General features: G+C 35.5%; 1 protein-coding gene across 1 annotated transcript in view; it reads left to right on the top strand.

Annotated features, from left to right (window-relative positions):
• UBR3 (ubiquitin protein ligase E3 component n-recognin 3) overlaps positions 1–14,147 on the top strand; it is a 194,818-nt gene that overhangs the window by 93,310 nt on the left and 87,361 nt on the right. The window contains exons 20-23 of the mRNA XM_070476042.1: positions 3,765–3,906; positions 7,164–7,268; positions 8,666–8,839; positions 12,607–13,067. Of these exons, the coding sequence (XP_070332143.1) occupies positions 3,765–3,906; positions 7,164–7,268; positions 8,666–8,839; positions 12,607–13,067 (882 nt within the window). The remainder of the gene's footprint in view (positions 1–3,764; positions 3,907–7,163; positions 7,269–8,665; positions 8,840–12,606; positions 13,068–14,147) is intronic.

The raw sequence follows: 14,147 nt of genomic DNA, 5'->3' as shown, positions 1-14,147 counted from the left end.
GTGAAAATAAGCCATTTTCTTTGTGTGATGCTTAGATCTTTGCTGGAAAATTGCTGGAAAAAGCCCTTCAAGATCTTCTCTCCAGCTTCTGTAGAAATGTCTTGGGGGCCATCACTGAAAGAGGGAGCTGGGCAATAATAGCAAGAAGAGGGCTAAAAAAGTGAAGGTGCCTCATCTCACTTTCCTTACTCCCTTCCAAAATACCCTTTAATGGACAACTCAGCTTTTAAAGTGAAAGATAAAACAAAACCCAACAAGAACAAAACAAATCAACAGTTGGAAAACCATTTATTCAGTTTAGTGTTATATTTTATATACAAGGACATTGTTATCCAGAGAAGTTCAGTGAAATATGTTTGTTAATGGCAGTGTTGGAACTATTATCTAGGCCATTTCCAAAAGACAGATGTGGTTTTTTTATAGTGGTTATTTTAAATTCAGCTGGAAAGCAAATTTTTTTGAACTCTAATTTCTGATACTTCTGTTACTTCCCATCTTGAAGGTTAATGGTTGTTGGCCCATGTTTTAAAGTATATCGTATGAGTTTATATGTGTGATTTTTGTCTCAAACTAGTCAGTAATTAGGTGTTGGTTTGAGCACTTAAATTTTTTTTCTGTCATGTAGCTTTTTGTTTACATTATTCCATTAATGATTTTGAAAAGAGCAGTCAAATGATGTTACCTGCTGCCTTGAACAAATATATAACCTTTATGTCAGAACACTTTATTAATCTAGGCATTGCATATTTAGGGGCCTAGTGTTTAAATCAAATGAAATAAAAGCTAAAAATTACTTTTCTATGCTAAATGAAATATAATAATTAAAACATTTTATTATACACTATTGGAATTGTTTTAAAAATTATGCTTATATGTAGCCACTGTAGCATTATATAGAAACCAGTTTTTTTTCTCTTTTTTTTAAAGAGTGTAATGACACCCTCTTCTTGAATCATTGATGCAACTTATTCCTCTGGTATGTTAATGGTATTTTTTTTTAAGCAGAGAAGGGATTATTGCAAGACCAAGCAAAAAGAACAAGAGGCTTGTGCTCTAGAAAACCCCAAATTCTCCCATTGTTTTTAGGGAGAAGTTTTTATACGCAAAATTTAGGGGGAGGGCTACAGGGTATGTGACTTTTTTCTGATTGGTTGGTGGTGAAGTAATAGGGTGGTGCCCCAGAAATCTTGAGCTCATCCTGAAGTCACCATTCTCCACTTGGGTGGTGGCCTCCGTTCCTGGATATATGGCTGTTGTCTCCATTTCCTCCACATCCCAGGGATCCTTCTTTTGCTCCATAAAGATAACCACGTCTGGCTTACAGACAGGACCCAGGGAGACCAAGTATAGTTCCCATTGAGTGATGTCCATAAATTCCCACTCTTCCTGAGTAAATTCTATGGCTACATCCTGGAATATCAGCAGTTTCCTGAGAAGCTGCCATTTCCTCTTCTTCCTCTTGTCTGTATTGTTTTTTCTCATCAGTAGTATGTTGAGGAATCACATCAGCATCTTAAGAGTGTGCCTTTGCTCTCAACATACCCACAGACAGAAGGATCTTGAAATGCCTAAAAAAGCCAGCTTAGCCCATCCTTGTCTCAGAAGATATTCAGGAAAAATCAACTCCTGTATGGAGACCAGACTATGAATTAGTTCTTTTCTTTTTATAGGTGTTCATACAGATGTCAGGAAATTCTGCTAATATGGGTATGTGGGCTGCACCAATTTTCCCCTTCCAAACCTATGTTATATAGGTTTATCAGGAAACCGTTTTGCCTCTTCTTGTAATTTTTTTTTTTTTTCAAAGATTTTCTTTCCCCTACTTACATAATATCCTTTTCCCTTTAGTTGATCTTCTACGCTGGTCTCTAGCTTTCATGTTAGAGGCATTCTTAGGATATCTAATAATTCTGACTGCTTGTGATGAAGAGCTGGCTCTCAGTGCCTTGATGGATCTTGTGGATCCTGAGCTTTACCCTGGGGTGATTTGAGCAGGCAGGTTGTTGAGAAGCCCCTATGTTAGTCTCTTTGAAACTTTCTTTTTGGTTTTGTAAGTTTCTCAAAGAAGTATTTTCAAATATTGCCCAGAATGTAGTGGTCTAACTGCCATTTTTCTGTAAATGAGATGGAGTCAAAGCCTAAGTATTCTGAATCAAAATGCATTTGATGACTTCAGCCGCGTATCTTCCTACCCTAAACTGTGCTTGTGTTTTACCTTCTTCAGAGACGAATTCTCCAGTCAGAGTTCTGTTAGGATGGGGTGAAGCAGTTTTCATCCAGTTCTCATTTTAGCCTCCTATCTCCCCAACTCCAGCTTTCCAGGTGGCTCAGTGGTAAAGAATCTGCCTGCCAAGAGCAGGAGACACAGGAGATGCGGGTTAGATACCTGTGTTGGGAAGATACCCTGGAGGAGGAAATGGCAACCCCCTCCAGTATTCTTGCTGGGATAATCCCGTGGACAGAAAGCCTGGCGGGCTACATGCAATCCATGGGGTCGCAAAGAGTAGGACATGACTGAGCACACAAGCACACGCTCAACTCCCAATTACTGAAGTACCAGATGCTTCCAGGTTCTGAGCCTTTTAAGGATTCTGCAGAGGGATTGGGGTTGATTTTCAGCCTTCCCCCTTGCCTTCTTGTGATTTGGTTTTCTTAGGTTTACTAGAATCATCCACATAGCCATTTGCTTTCCGATTAACAAAATTTTCGTTTTCTTTTCCTTTTTGGATTTTCCTTATCCTGTGCTTTTCATCTTTAAAAAAAAAAATGCTGTTACTATATTTTCATTGGAGTTTTAAGTGAAAGTAAAATTAAATATTTATGTTCATTATGTCATTTTTAACTTTGAATGCTGAATGTATGACTTGCATTCTCTGGATTACTGGGTGAAATTGAGCCTTTAAAAAAAACTTCTTAGTTTCCCTTCATGATTCTTGCATTGAAAGTAGTGTATGGATTATCTTTGATGGTTTTCTGGTTAGATTGTTTAAATTTTATTAGTTCTCAAGTTTTATTTTTTTATATTTGGATCTTTAACCCATCTGGAGTTGATTTTTATGTATAGAGTGAAGTAGTGATTTGTTTTTCCCCCCTGCAGAAAACCAGTTCCAGGACTATTTACTGAAGAATCCATGCTTTTCTCACTGATTTGTAATGCTAATTCTGTCATGTACAGTTGATCCTCATTATTTTCAAATTCTATACTTGCTAATTTGACTACTTGGTAAATTTATTTGTAAACCTTAAATCAATACTCAGAGCACAGTCCTGGTTATTTACAGATTTGAGTGGATGTGCAGAGGGCACCTAGATTCAAGTGGGAAGAAACAAAACTCTGCCCTCTTGTTTCAGCTCATACTATAGACAAGTGTCCTTTTCATGGTCAGTTCAGCGCTATGGTTTTGAATTTTTGTCCTTTGGTGATTTTGCTGTTTAGAATGTCTCCCACATGGAGTACCAGAGTACCGTGTAGTGTTGCTGAGGGCAAGAAGTCTTTGATGTACCTTACAGAGAAGATTTGTTGTTAGATAAGCTTTATTCAGGCTGTTAAACAATGCTCTTGGCTGTGAGTTCAATAGTAATGAATCAATAGTATGATATATCCAGGAAAAGGTAGAGGAAATTTACTGGTCTGTACATAAAGTTATTACAAAAAGTGCTAAAGTAGCATGTATTGTATGTGATTGAAGCTATGGAATCACCATTTAAATCACAGTTTAATCTTGAGTCTATCATCTAATTTTGGTTTTATTTTATTTTTGTAGTTTGAAACAGAGTGGAAAATTCCCTGGAAATCCTTGGCCACCTTATAAGAAAAGGACACCACTCCATCCCAGCTATAAAGGTCTCATGAGACTTTTGCACTGTAAAACTTTACACATTGTGCTATTCACTCTGCTTTACAAGGTACAGTAGTAATTTGACTAAGAAGACTAGATTAGAGTGTATTACCATAATTCTTAAATACAAATGCCAAAAGATAATATAAAAGTACCATTTATAAAGCAAAGTGTATTTATATATTTAAGATGTATGAGGATATGTCATAATCACATGTATATAAATTGTATTCTTGTAATTTCAAATCTAAGTTGGAAAATAACAGAGCTACACCATTTGTTATGGGAAACTATTCATCTTATCAGTTTTAGACAGGAATTATTATACAATTAGATATAAAGAGAAAAAAACTATTGTTTCTTCTAATTAGAATTTAAAAAATTAAAAATTAACTTAAAAGTAAAAAGTATGCCTATTTGTTAACAAATTTCTAGTCACTACATATATATTATTTAAATTACTTAAGAAAATTAATATATTAAATTTAGTTAGCAAACATTTTGGTTTTTTTCTTAATGTTTGAGTCATAAACAAATATAGCTTTTAGATTTCTGTACCTCCTATTCTTTTTAACTCTACCCCCTGATTAGTTTTTCATTTTAGTTGCAAAAATTATTCCTGTTAAAATTTGAGACATGGGCCTCAAAAAAACCAATTGAATGGTTTATTTTCATTAATTTTTAAGAAAATTATTCAATAAAGTAATTTAAAATGTTCTTTTTTCATTAAAATAGAATATTTTTCTTATTAAAAGGATGTTTATAATTTTGATCTTTTATAGACATTTTTCAATGTTTACTTATGCCAGATTCTGTTTCAAATGCTTTGTATACACATATACACATTATTTTAATTCTAGTGGAAATCCTTATGACAGTTCTGTTTTTATTCTCATCTTTCAGATATGTCTTTTTAAACATTGTATTTTATATCTGGCTTCCCTGGGTCTTCACTGCTGCATGTGGGCTTTCTCTATCTGGGGCAAGTGGGGACTGCTCTTCACGGCGGGGTGTGGGCTTCTCTTTGTGGGGGCTTCTCTTGTTGCAGAGCACAGGCTCAGCAGTTACGGCTCATGCGCCTGGCTGCTCCACAGCGTGTGGAGTCCTCCTGGACCAGGGAGTGAGCCTGTGCCCCCTGCACTGGCAGACGGATTCCCATCCACTATACTACCAGGGAAGACCTCAGAAATGTTTTTTGAGTTTTAGAGATTAAATAACTGAATAAGGTTAAATAAGTGAATAAGTCAGTAAATCTTGATTTAAAAATTAAAGAAGACTACTGCAAATGATTTGTGTCCTTTCAAGTTATATTTTTTCAACATTTTCATTTGTTTACTGTAAGAATAATATTTCCTCAAAAATAGAAAGGCAGTATTTAGTTGTTATAAGATTACTATGAATGAGTTTTTAAAAATCTCAGTTTTGTAATATCATTCCTGACTTTATGATAATAGAAGAACCTTTAGTTGACATTGCATTGGCAGGTCAACTTTCTAAAAATCAATGTCAGTAAACCATTTCGTCTCCTGCCATTTTTAATATTAAAAAACTTTAATATAGAACATGTTAATAAAACTCCCCAGAAACCATCCTCTTTTATTGTAGTACCTAAAAAAGTATTTTTGCTTCCTTAACCTTAAAGTTACACATTTGAAGCTGTAAGATGTAATGCCACAGGATCTCAAGCCAAAATTTATTTGATTTTAGCTAATGATGCTTTATTTATTAAAAGGAGGCAGAGTAGTAATGGTATGCAGTCATTGGAAGTCTGGATTCTGTGTTCTGGTGTTGCTTGCGCTAGCTGAATGTGTGGCCGAGCCTTGGTTTCCTCCCTGTAAAGTCTTGGGTTAGAAAGGTTACCTCTGTTGCCTCTCAGCCTTCAGTCCCCTCTTACTGCTCTCCTGTTCTTCCCACCATCTGTCTACACCACCTCCCTACTGTTTGTTGAACACCAGTTGCTAGATACTGTATGAAGCAAATTACAGATGTTAATTACATAATCCTCATAATAATTCTGGGCTATTATTCCAGTTTTAAAGATGAGGAAACTTAAGACCAAATGTTGTTCAAGATCAAATAGCTTAAGTATATACAAAATTTGTATTAAAAAATCAGGTTTTTAAAAGGTTTTGAAAGTCTGTTCTCCTCACCATTGTGCCACACAAAATATGAATGGAAAAGTCTTCTCAGTAGTCAGATTGAACATTAGAAAATCAGTGAACTGGAAGTCTTAATTTTTTAGTCACAGTAGATGAGCTCCTAAGTGACTGAGGCCTTTCCAAGCCCTCTCTGCTGTTTGGGCAGTTTCTAGGAGGCTCAGCCTAGACTGGCCTCTCGTTTGTTCTCCCTAGCCTCACCTGCAACTGAGAGTGCCACTCCCCACAGAATCTCTAGTTTGACTGGCTGGCCTTTTTTTTTTTTTAAATAATGAAGACAACAAGATGGCTACCAGGCTATTTTTTCCTTATGGTATTTTATGTGTCTCCTGGTTAATAGTTTGGTGCATCATACTGAATGAGTGATTGGTATAGGTTAGCCCACCGAGTCCTGCATAAAATGTGTAAGGCTTGCATAATCCATTTATAAGGTCAGATTTGTCAGTATTTCCTCAGAACAACCTCTCTCCTAACCACTTTATTCCTTTTTCCTTTCTTGTATAAACCACACATTGCATACACGTGTACACAGTGTATGCACATAACTGAACACTGAACACTGAGGTTCTGAGCTCAGAACGCTCAAGCTCAGGACTGTAATTTTAGAGATAGATTTTAAGAATATTAATGTTCCATAAACAATTATTCCCAATTATATACCAGGTGCTATGCTAAGCACATTTGCATGAACTATCCTACTTAACAAACATTTATCTGATATCCTTGTAATCAGGAGAAAAGTGTCAATAACTTAGAATGTAAAATATTCTTGTTAAATTACTTTATTAGATACTGGTATTTTTATAATAATTGTTTTAGTGGATTATTTAATGTGTTAAACTTTAGGTGATCAGTGAACTAATGATTATGGATATTGCCTAAAATACTGTGTAATCCTGGGAAGGGATCCTGTTTTTTTGGCTTTAGTTTGTCTTTTCACCAAGGTGTATGTTTACTTACTTACATATCTGATTATGATATGTATAACACACATATGTATATATGATATGTATAACATGTATATATTATATGTATAACACACATATGTATATATAACACATATGTATTATGTTACATTGGTCTATAAGGTTAAAATACTTTTTGATATTTAAGTGAAATATGTTTCATGGAAAAAAGTAATATGGGGCATTTTTTTCCCTTTTTAAAGATTTTGATGGATCATCAAAATCTTTCAGAACATGTACTCTGTATGGTTTTATATCTGATTGAATTAGGACTTGAAAATTCAGCTGAAGAGGAATCAGATGAAGAGGTAAGTAGTTTCTTATATTTGTAAATGTTAAAAGTTGTGATATGCCTTTAAAAGATTGCATGTCATCTTGAAGGTATTTATTTTGTCTGAGTATCATACTTAGAAAAAAATCTTAGCAACTTGGAAAAGACCCTTTTAAATCTTCAACTGCATATGTTCTTTTAGAGATTTCACTAATATATAAAACTCCCGTTTATAGAATTATTGAATTTGAAATTTGTAATTCATAATATGTAGATCTAAGAAAAGTTGTTAGTGTGTTTTTGTGCTGTGCTAAGATGCCCAGTTACGTCCAACTCTTTGTGACCCTATGGGCTGTCGTGTGCCAGGCTCCTCTGTCCTTGGGATTCTCCCAGCAAGAATACTGGCATAGGGTGCCATTTCCTCCTCTAGGTGATCTTCCCAACCCAGAGATTGAACCTGCCTATCATATCCTGTGTTGGCAGGTGGGTTCTTTACCACTAGTGTCATTTTTGTAGTTACTGGTCAGGAAGATCCCCTGAAGAAGGAAATGGAAACCCACTCCCGTATTCTTGCCTGGAAAATCACATGAACAGAGGAATCTGGCTGACTACAGTCCATGAGGTCAGAAAGAGTTGAACATGACTGAGCAATTGAACTGCACACACACACACACACACACACACACACACACACACACACAGGTAAATAATTATGTTAGGACTTCAGTCTGGAAATTCTAATAATTTGATTAGGGATTTTATTTTTGAATAGCAAATTCTTTCTGTAAAGATTTTAAGTTAATGGAGTAAGTATTGTTGTAAGGGAGAACGTTTACTTGAGAATGTAAGTTGTTAATGTGTTTCAGGACTTTTATAAGTGTCATTTCCATGAACGTAATTGTTAGTTACTATAAATTGATTTTACAGTTAATTGACATTTTTCTCATTGCCTCCACAAAAAGACAACAGCAATAGACAGACAAGTGAAAAGGCTAGGCAGTACTTAGTCTTAAGCTGAGTCAACATATATTCTTTCATAGATATTAAAAAGATCATTAATATTGCTCTAAGAATAAGTCAGACTTTTGATAGATTTTTCAGACTTCCTTCCACAGTTAGTCCAAATTAGCATTATTTGACTGTATTATGAGTTATTTTTAATGAGTGGTGAAAAGTATCCTGTACTGTGTATTTCCAAATTGAAAAATGTGTTTTCTTCTGGAGAAGTTTAGCTGAATTCCATATTAGCATCGAGCAGTTTGTTTTTAAATTTTATGTTTGCATTTGGTTTTATTAGCACTTCGTAGTTTGTAAATGTGACTTTATGGGATTAAAGGATATAACAGGCAGTGAACTATTATTTGGGCTTGTTACATCTCCACTGTACCTTGGACCTGACTGACAAGATTTGTATTCATTATGTTTATGTTTCAGGCATCAGCATGTGGACCTGAACGTTGTCATGACAGTTGGTTTCCTGGCAGTAACTTAGTATCGAATATGCGCCACTTTATAAATTATGTTAGAGTGAGAGTTCCAGAGACTGCTCCAGAAGTGAAGAGAGACTCACTTGCAAGTACCAGCTCTGATAGCTTGGGATCTTTACAAGTAAGTGTAAAAGTGAGACGAAAAAAGGGAAAGACTTCATTATATTAGGATGGGCATTTAGATCATCTTATCACATCCTAGGGCTTCCCTGGTGGCTCGGTGGTAAAGAATCCGCCTGCAATGCGGGAGACGCGGGTTTAACCCCTGGGTTGGGAAGATCCCCTGAAAAGGAAATGGCAACCACTCCAGTATTCTTGCCTGGGAAATCCCAGGGGCAGAAAAGCCTGGCGGGCTGTGGTCTATAGGGTTGAAAAGAGTTGAACACGATTTAGCAACAAAACAACAACAAAAACAGTCATATCCAAAAGAAAAATAAATGTGGTTACAGATAACTTTAAATTATCCTTTATATGTAAGCAACGCTGATATATCTAAGCAACTTCTGCCTCACCCATCTTTTTCCTTTAATCTGCCAGAGTTCACGTCGGCCTAAAGTTCTTCAAAGAGAGGTAGATGTATATGATACTTGCATTAACTAGCAGTGTGGCTTTAACTGGAAATGGGGACAAATGCTGAAATATTTGTGTGTATATGTGTGTGTTTAATTAATATGGTTAGAATAAAGAAACATTTAATGTATGTGTGCATTCTTTTTAAAATGCAGTAATTTAGGCTTAATTTTTAAAGAAAATCCATTTATTGAACTTAAAAAATAATACTGCATATTTAATAGTGAGCTTTCTTTAGTAGTGTTGGTATTTTGGGCCAATTATAAGCAGTACATTTTGTTCTGTTTACATTTAGCATTGTTACTAACATCTTAAAAATGAATGTTTCCGAAATCAAAATAAATTTTATCTTTAGTTGCTGGTGGCATGCCATTCACAACACCCCCCTTTTTTTTTTTTTGCTTATATGATTATCAGGTTTTTTTTTTTTGCTTATATGATTATCAGTTAATTAACTGATAAAATAAGCCCACAAAAAGCTTAAACTTCTTATGTTGTATATTTGGACTCATTTAAAAAATAAACTGTCTTATTGCATGTAGCTTAATTAATTTATAAAAAGCAGAAATGAAAAATCTTGAAATGACATGGCAAGTAACTAAACTTAAATACCTCTAATTCCTACAATCTAGATTTTTGCAAGTAAAGAACATTGAATCATGCATTTCTTTTTTTTTTCTTTTTTTTTTTTTTTTTTTTATTTATTTTTTTTTTTTAAATTTTTATTAGTTGGAGGCTAATTACTTTACATCATTACAGTAGTTTTTGTTGTACATTGATTTGAATTAGCCATGGATTTACATGTATTCCCCATCCCAGTCCCCCCTCCCACCTCCCTCTCCACCCGATCCCTCTGGGTCTTCCCTGTGCACCAGGCCCGAGCACTAGTCTCATGTACCCAACATGAGCTGGTTATCCGTTTCACCCTAGATAATACACATGTTTCAATGCTGTTCTCCTGAAACATCCCACCCTCGCCTTCTCCCAGAGTCCACAAGTCTGTTCCATACATCTGAGTCTCTTTTTCTGTTTTGCATATAGGGTTATCGTTACCATCTTTCTAAAGTCCATATATATGTGTTAGTATACTGTAATGGTCTTTATCTTTCTGGCTTACTTCGCTCTGTATAATGGGCTCCAGTTTCATCCATCTCATTAGAAGTGATTCAAATGAATTCTTTTTAATGGCTGAGTAATATTCCATGGTGTATATGTACCACAGCTTCCTCATCCATTCGTCTGCTGATGGGCATCTGGGTTGCTTCCATGTCCTGGCTATTATAAACAGTGCTGCGATGAACATTGGGGTGCACGTGTCTCTTTCAGATCTGGTTTCCTTGGTGTGTATGCCCAGAAGTGGGATTGCTGGGTCATATGGCAGTTCTATTTCCAGCTTTTTAAGAAATCTCCACACTGTTTTCCATAGTGGCTGTACTAATTTGCATTCCCACCAACAGTGTAAGAGGGTTCCCTTTTCTCCACACCCTCTCCAGCATTTATTGCTTGTAGACTTTTGGATAGCAGCCATCCTGACTGGCGTATAATGGTACCTCATTGTGGTTTTGATTTGCATTTCTCTGATAATGAGTGATGTTGAGCATCTTTTCATGTGCTTGTTAGCCATCTGTATGTCTTCCTTGGAGAAATGTCTGTTGAGTTCTTTGGCCCATTTTTTGATTGGGTCATTTATTTTTCTGGAGTTGAGCTGGAGGAGTTGCTTGTATATTTTTGAGATTAATCCTTTGTCTGTTGCTTCATTTGCTATTATTTTCTCCCAATCTGAGGGCTGTCTTTTCACCTTGCTTATAGTTTCCTTTGTTGTGCAAAAGCTTTTAAGTTTCATTAGGTCCCATTTGTTTATTTTTGCTTTTATTTCTGAAATTCTGGGATGTGGGTCATAGAGGATCCTGCTGTGATTTATGTCGGAGAGTGTTTTGCCTATGTTCTCCTCTAGGAGTTTGATAGTTTCTGGTCTTACATTTAGATCTTTAATCCATTTTGAGTTTATTTTTGTGTATGGTGTTAGAAAGTGTTCTAGTTTCATTCTTTTACAGGTGGTTGACCAGTTTTCCCAGCACCACTTGTTAAAGAGGTTATCTTTTTTCCATTGTATATCCTTGCCTCCTTTGTCGAAGATAAGGTGAATAAAATACTTAGGAGTATATCTACCTAAAGAAACAAAAGACCTATACATAGAAAACTATAAAACACTGATGAAAGAAATCAAAGTGAATCATGCATTTCTTATTGAAGAGTTCATTTGTAGGAACTTTGTCTTTGACAGTATGCTTTTTCTGTGAACACATAAAGAATTTTGATTAAAATACTGCAGTCTGTAAGAGGCAGCTTTTGCCTCTAATGCTGGTAGAGGGAACTTTGACAAACAGCTTGGACATTAAAAAAAAATAATGTATATTAAGCTCATAAAAGCTCAGTTGATTGAAGCATTGTTTCTATGCTTGCTTGAAAAAATTTAGTGAAATCTATTAAACTGACTTGTATCTTTTTTTTAATTTATTTTTATTAGTTGGAGGCTAATTACTTTACAATATTGTACCCTATATGCAAGACAAAGAGACACAGATGTATAGAACAGACTTTTAAACTGACTTGTATCTTAATTAAAAGATGATTTCTAAGAGCCCTAATGTAGTTTGACTGCTTTAGCAAAAAGGCTATTTTGAAGATAAATTATTGAGAAAAATAGTTTAAAAAAATCTGTTCAAATAAATAATTATAGTTGTATTAAATATGAAACAGATTAATTTTTCATCTTTTTATTTCACTTTAGTAACTTAAAGCATTTATGTTAGAAGTAATTTTCAAACTTTTAAAGTTCTTTAAAAATGAAATTAATTAGCAGTTGAGATTCATTAACTTGGAAAAAATTAATTTATAATTTTCTTAAGTGGAAGATATCCCGTGGTCTTCTAGAAGTTAGTCAGGAGTGTAGTATTCTTGATGTATATTGGGTAGCTTTGATTCCTTTAAACTGATGAAAGACTTAGTTTATGATTCCTTTTGAATATGGCTGTAGATACTGCTGAACCTCTGTCTATTTTCCCTGATAGGCTTTGGGGGTTGCAGAAGAAGTGTTACTATGGATAATCTCCTTTTTCTCATTGTTGTTTCCAGGTTGAGTGGGACTAAGTATATTTGAGAGAAGTCAAGGGACAAATTTACTTCAAGAACAAATCTATTAAATAAACCTTTGGATGAAACTTTGAACATACCCTTTGGAAAATGTAATGCTAATGTATTTTAAAACTGAATGTGAATAACCTCTTGATTTTTATTTCTTTCTCATTTGAATGGTAGAATTCTGGTACAGCTCAAGTTTTCAGCTTAGTAGCAGAGCGCAGAAAGAAGTTTCAGGAGATCATCAATCGCAATAGCAGTGAAGCAAATCAGGTGGTTCGTCCTAAAACTTCAAGTAAATGGTCTGCACCTGGTTCAGCTCCACAGTTAACTACAGCCATTTTGGAAATTAAAGAAAGTATATTGTCTTTGTTAATTAAACTTCACCACAAACTCTCAGGAAAACAAAATTCCTACTATCCTCCTTGGCTTGATGACATAGAAATTTTAATCCAACCAGAGATTCCTAAATACAGTCATGGAGATGGTATAACTGCAGTAGAAAGAATTTTACTAAAAGCTGCATTGCAAAGCAGAATGAACAAACGCATCATTGAAGAGATATGTAGAAAAGTGACCCCTCCTGTACCACCCAAAAAGATTACTGCAGCAGAGAAGAAAACACTGGACAAAGAAGAAAGGTAATTGTTATTTTTAGTGATTTAAACTAATGTATGATGCAGTTGAAGATTTTATATTACCACCTCCACCCTGACTTTTGGTCTTCTGAGGCTAGCTATAATCATACCTGATTAGTTTGTAAGAAGAGGGAAATCAAAGATAGTCATTGCTTGTGCGTTTAGCGTGCTTGAGTTGGTTGAGTTTCTATTCAGTGGCTCAGTTGTGTCTGACTCTTTGCAACCCCATGGACTGCAGCATGCCAGGCTTCCCTATCCATTGCCAACTCCCAGAGCTTGCTCAAACTCATGTCCATTGAGTCGGTGATGCCATCCAACCATCTCATCCTCTGTTGTCCTCTTCTCCTCCTGCCCTCAATCTTTCCCAGCATCAGGGTCTTTTCCAGTGAGTTAGTTCTTTGCATCAGGTGGCCAGAGTATTAAAGTTTCAGCTTCAGCATCAGCCCTTCCAATGAATATTTCCTTTAAGAAATATTTAGGAAATAAGAAAATTTAGGAAAGGACTGATTTCCTTTAGGATTGACTGGTTTGATCTCCTTGCAGTCCAAGGGAATCTCAGGATTCTTCTCCAACTTCACCGCTCAAAAGCATCAGTTCTTCGGCCCTCAGCTTTCTTTATAGTCCAACTCTCACATCCATACGTGACCACTAGAAAAACCATAGCTTTGACTAGATGGACCTTTGTCAGCAAAGTAATGTGTCTGCTTTTTAATATGCTGTCTAGGTTGGTCATAACTTTTCTTCCAAGGAGCAAGTGTCTTTTTATTTCATGGCTGCAGTCACCATCTGCAGTCATTTTGGAGCCCCCAAAAATAACATCTCTCATTGTTTCTGTTGTTTCCCCATCTATTTGCCATGAAGTGATGGGACTGGATGCCATGATCTTAGTTTTCTGGATATTGAGCTTTAAGCCAACTTTTTCACTCTCCTCTTTCACTTTCATCAAGAGGCTGTTTTTAGTTATTCTTCATTATCTGCCATAAGGGTGGTGGCATCCGTGTAGCTGAGGTTATTGATATTTCTTCTGGCAATCTTGATTCCATCTTGTTGTTCATCCAGCCCACCACTGACCCTGACATTAAA

This window comes from Odocoileus virginianus, chromosome 13 (genome assembly GCF_023699985.2).
Source record: "Odocoileus virginianus isolate 20LAN1187 ecotype Illinois chromosome 13, Ovbor_1.2, whole genome shotgun sequence".
NCBI classification, from domain to species: Eukaryota; Metazoa; Chordata; class Mammalia; order Artiodactyla; family Cervidae; genus Odocoileus; species Odocoileus virginianus.
This window is presented reverse-complemented; position numbering and strand designations above follow the sequence as displayed.